General features: G+C 39.9%; 2 protein-coding genes across 7 annotated transcripts in view; both read left to right on the top strand.

The window, feature by feature from the left end:
• The window catches only part of ZNRD1 (zinc ribbon domain containing 1), a 12,979-nt gene that overhangs the window by 2,750 nt on the left and 6,550 nt on the right, over window positions 1-3,679 (top strand). For 4 of the 5 annotated variants that reach the window (XM_011945040.1, XM_011945041.1, XM_011945043.1 and 1 more), the window contains one exon: window positions 1,109-1,343. In XM_011945040.1, the coding sequence (XP_011800430.1) occupies window positions 1,109-1,133 (25 nt within the window). In that variant the 3' untranslated portion in view covers window positions 1,134-1,343. Of the gene's footprint in view, window positions 1-1,108; window positions 1,344-3,679 lie in introns of those variants that run through there. The other variant, XR_001002109.1, reaches the window with a different exon arrangement.
• The window catches only part of PPP1R11 (protein phosphatase 1, regulatory (inhibitor) subunit 11), a 3,610-nt gene continuing 3,023 nt past the window's right edge, over window positions 3,093-3,679 (top strand). The window contains exons 1-2 of one of the 2 annotated variants that reach the window (XM_011945045.1): window positions 3,093-3,408; window positions 3,496-3,626. In XM_011945045.1, coding sequence (XP_011800435.1) covers window positions 3,591-3,626 — 36 coding nt within the window. In that variant the 5' untranslated portion in view covers window positions 3,093-3,408; window positions 3,496-3,590. Of the gene's footprint in view, window positions 3,409-3,495; window positions 3,636-3,679 lie in introns of those variants that run through there. The other variant, XM_011945044.1, reaches the window with a different exon arrangement.

Genomic DNA, 3,679 nt, shown 5'->3' with positions numbered 1-3,679 from the left:
AGGATGGTCTCGATCTCCTGACCTCGTGATCCGCCCGTCTCGGCCTCCCAAAGTGCTGGGATTACAGGCTTGAGCCACGGCGCCCGACCTGTTTTGTGATTTTTGACAATAAATTTGAGTTTTTTAGGACTTGAACTGTAGGAATTCTTTGAGGCCTTGAGTAAGTGCTGTATTCTTAGCATTTGTGTTTCTTTTCTAGGTGCCTTAAAGCACTATCAAGCTGGAATTACTTTAAATAAATTCTTGGCTTCATGTTTTTTGGAGCAGACAGATAGTATGAATTTGAGCTGCAAATCCATGTAAGGGCTAGCTTATGGTTAGAAATTCTCAGGAGAGAGTTTTCTCTCTTTCTACCTACTGAGACAGTCAAATTCCCCTTCTATAGAGTTGAATTTTTCTTTTCTTGTTCACTTTTACAAAAAAGGGCAGCCTTTTGCAGTTCCCAAATTTATGCACAGGATCTCCTATCAACCTTACACATTTTGTCCCTCATTTCCTATGCTTCCAGTAACTGTTGCAACAGTATAAAGGGCACCATAGTGTCACTGTCACATTTCATAGGGACATCAGTTTTAACTTCACTGTCTGGATTTCTGGTTTTACAGAACTTTTAACCAGTATGAAGATTGCCTTTACTTTCTTGCCATCTCATCAAAGGATTAAAAATATTCATAGTCAGATATATCTTTTAAAAGTATTTTTTTCCTATCACTGATTGTCATTTTACCAAAAAAAATCAAAAAAAATAAAAAGAAGATGTTTTTCCCAGCCTGTGGCTTGCCTATTTATTTTCTTAACCCTCTTTAAATGAGCAGAAGTTTTAAGTTTTTATAAGGTCCAGCTTATCCTTTTTTTTTTTTTTTTCTACAGCTACTGCTTTCTGTGTCCTAAGAAATCTTTGCTTTGAGGTTATAATTCATTGGATATATTTTTAATCCCAGAATTTTTAGTTGTCTTGGAATTAGAATTGGAGGTTTGTTTAGGGGAGCCAGTCCTCAATGATGTCATAAATAAAAGTCCTTCCTTAGTTATTTGATTGCATATCTTATCTTATACTACTAGAAACTCATCTTTTGGTGAATATAACAAGTCCTTTCTTTCCTCATAGGTTCCAGGAGAAGGAAGACTCTTGACCTTTTTCCTGGGCAACTCAACAGTCCTTCCCTCCTTTTGGAAGGTGAAGGATACTGGGTTTTTAGATGCCTTGTCCATCCCACCTGGTTGCAATGTTTTACTCCTAGAAGAGAGTCAGATCATCATGTGGGGATTACCGTTGTTCCTGGAGTACTCCTACCCTTAATTGAATTTCCTTATTAAAGTTATATTTTCCTAAAAGACCCTGACATACATATGTTACTTATAATCTGCCTTATTCCAAAAGGAATTTAAATGAGTTTACAGAGATATATGAAAAAAAAAAGAGGGAAAAATAAGGACAAAAAAGTAGAGTCAGGAATGAGGCTAATATAAACAAAAAGCAATTGTAAGTATTGCCATACTATTTAAATCTATTTGGTTCCTGAGTTTAGGTTAAGAAAAACTAGGGATTTGGATAGTGAGACATTTAACAGAAATTTTAACCAGATCTCTTTAGCATATAAATTTGGACAGCTAAAAAACTAAGTGATCACTATAGATATTTTATTACTATTGAGATAAATACAATATACAGTTGACCCTTCAACAACACAGGTTTGAACTGCTTGATTCTACATATATGTGGATTTTCTTCCACTTCTGATACCCATAAGATAGCAGCACATTTAAGCCCTCCTTTTCCTCTTCCTGAGCCTACTCAACATAAAAATGTGATCAACTTCTACTTAATGAAGAGTAAATATATTTTCTTTTCCTTATGATTTTCTTAATGTTTTCTCTAGCTTACTTGATTGTAAGATTGCAGTATATAATACATATAACATACAAAATATGTGTTAATCAACTGTTGATGTTATTGGTAAGGCATCTGGTCAATAGTAGTTAAGTTTTGGGGGAGTCAAAAGTTATATATGGACTTTTGGCTGTTCAGAGGGTCAGCACCCCTTACCCCCATGTTGTTCAAGGATCAATTGTATATCTATTATAATAGATTCTTACATAGAAAGATAAAGTCACGAATCCTACTCCACGGAGATAACCAAATTGTACTGTATATCTGTGCTTGTGTATATATGTGGCTCTGTATATGTGTGTTGCTATATATGCGTTTGGTTTTTTTTAATGGACTATACTAGACATGCTGAACTATATCTTGCTTTTTTCTGTTTGAACCAAAAACTTTCAAGAGGAACAAATACATACTCAGGTCCTGCATTCCTTGGCTTAAATCGTGATCAAGGGGTTACTGTAGTAATTATCATATAATTGTGTGGCCCTTCATATATATATTCAGGGCTCTCAAACATAGCTATCTTGTTTGACCCCCACAGCAACCTGGAGAATGGGCAGTAGAGTCTTCCCCATTGTACATTTTAACTGTTTTGGCAGTTGACTTTCCTGACCCACTCCTGAAATCTGAAACACACCTGTTCACGTTTCTACGCTACTTTAAGCCTTTCTCTGGCCTGTAACAGTGATTGGATTAAGCTCAATGTCTTAGCAAAGCATACTGGTCCTTCCATATAACCACTGTCTACCCGTCAAGCCTCATCTGGCACTTCCTCAGATTCAAGCGGTACAAAACTCCATTTCCGGTAGCGCACACATCTACAACTTTTTAAGCTGCTCTTCTAAAAAAACCTACTTGTCGGCCTTCCTGGTTCTTGTTTTACCACTTTCTTTTGCTCTCTAAGAAACCTGCATATATTTTTATAAAATGGCCTATACTGTAATTTACGACCATTTCTCTGCCTCATACTCATCACCCCAGAGAGAATGAATATGTTGGCAGGATGTAACTACATTCAGATTTACAAATCCGACTTGGCATTTGTTAATGTCCCAATGTTTCATTTTTTTGTTAGTTTTCAGCATGCCTGTCTTTTCTACTAGACTGGGCGCTAAAAGGCAGGGTCTGAGCTTCTTACGTGCCTCCATTTTCAAGGCTTAGCACAGTGACTGAAAAAAAACCCACGCTGAACGTGCACTAAACTGAACTGCTCAAACACCTACAGGCACAAGGCGAGGGCTACAACCACATCGCTTGACTCTTAAGTGTGTTTCCAACTGCTCCCACATCCCGTTTTCATTACAGAAACCCAGACCAAACAAGGAAAGGGAAATAGGCCGCGGTAGGGTCATTACTATTGCTCCTTAAGTTTCCTCGCCGGTCCCCCTACCCAGACAAGGTAAATGGAAATCTGCAGCAGGACTCAGCTTGGTGCACACAACTCCGCCCTCGCCACACCCACTCTGCAGCGTCTGGCTCGGCCCTACCCATCTGGGCGCCCCTTCTGCTTCCTCTAGGTTGTGAGTACGCGTGCTGCCCTTGACTCTCCCGCCGCCTCCCACACCCGCAGTGACACCCCTTCCGCCAAATTTGTTTCTTTCTTTCAGCGCCTGCGCGCCATCATGTTACGGCGGAACTAATCCAGCGACGCCTGCGCTTTGACGAATTTGGTGCCGCGGAAGGGAAAAAGAGGGACTGCAGCATGCGTCACACCCGGAAGCTGCGAGCCGGAAGTGGGGTTGGCCAGGTTATCCCCAGGGGTGGAGAAACGGAGGCCCAGGAGGAGGGGGG

This window comes from Colobus angolensis, unplaced genomic scaffold (assembly GCF_000951035.1).
Source record: "Colobus angolensis palliatus isolate OR3802 unplaced genomic scaffold, Cang.pa_1.0 Scaffold238, whole genome shotgun sequence".
Lineage (NCBI taxonomy): Eukaryota > Metazoa > Chordata > Mammalia > Primates > Cercopithecidae > Colobus > Colobus angolensis.
Note: the sequence above shows the minus strand (reverse complement) of the source record. Positions and strands in the feature narration are given on the sequence as shown.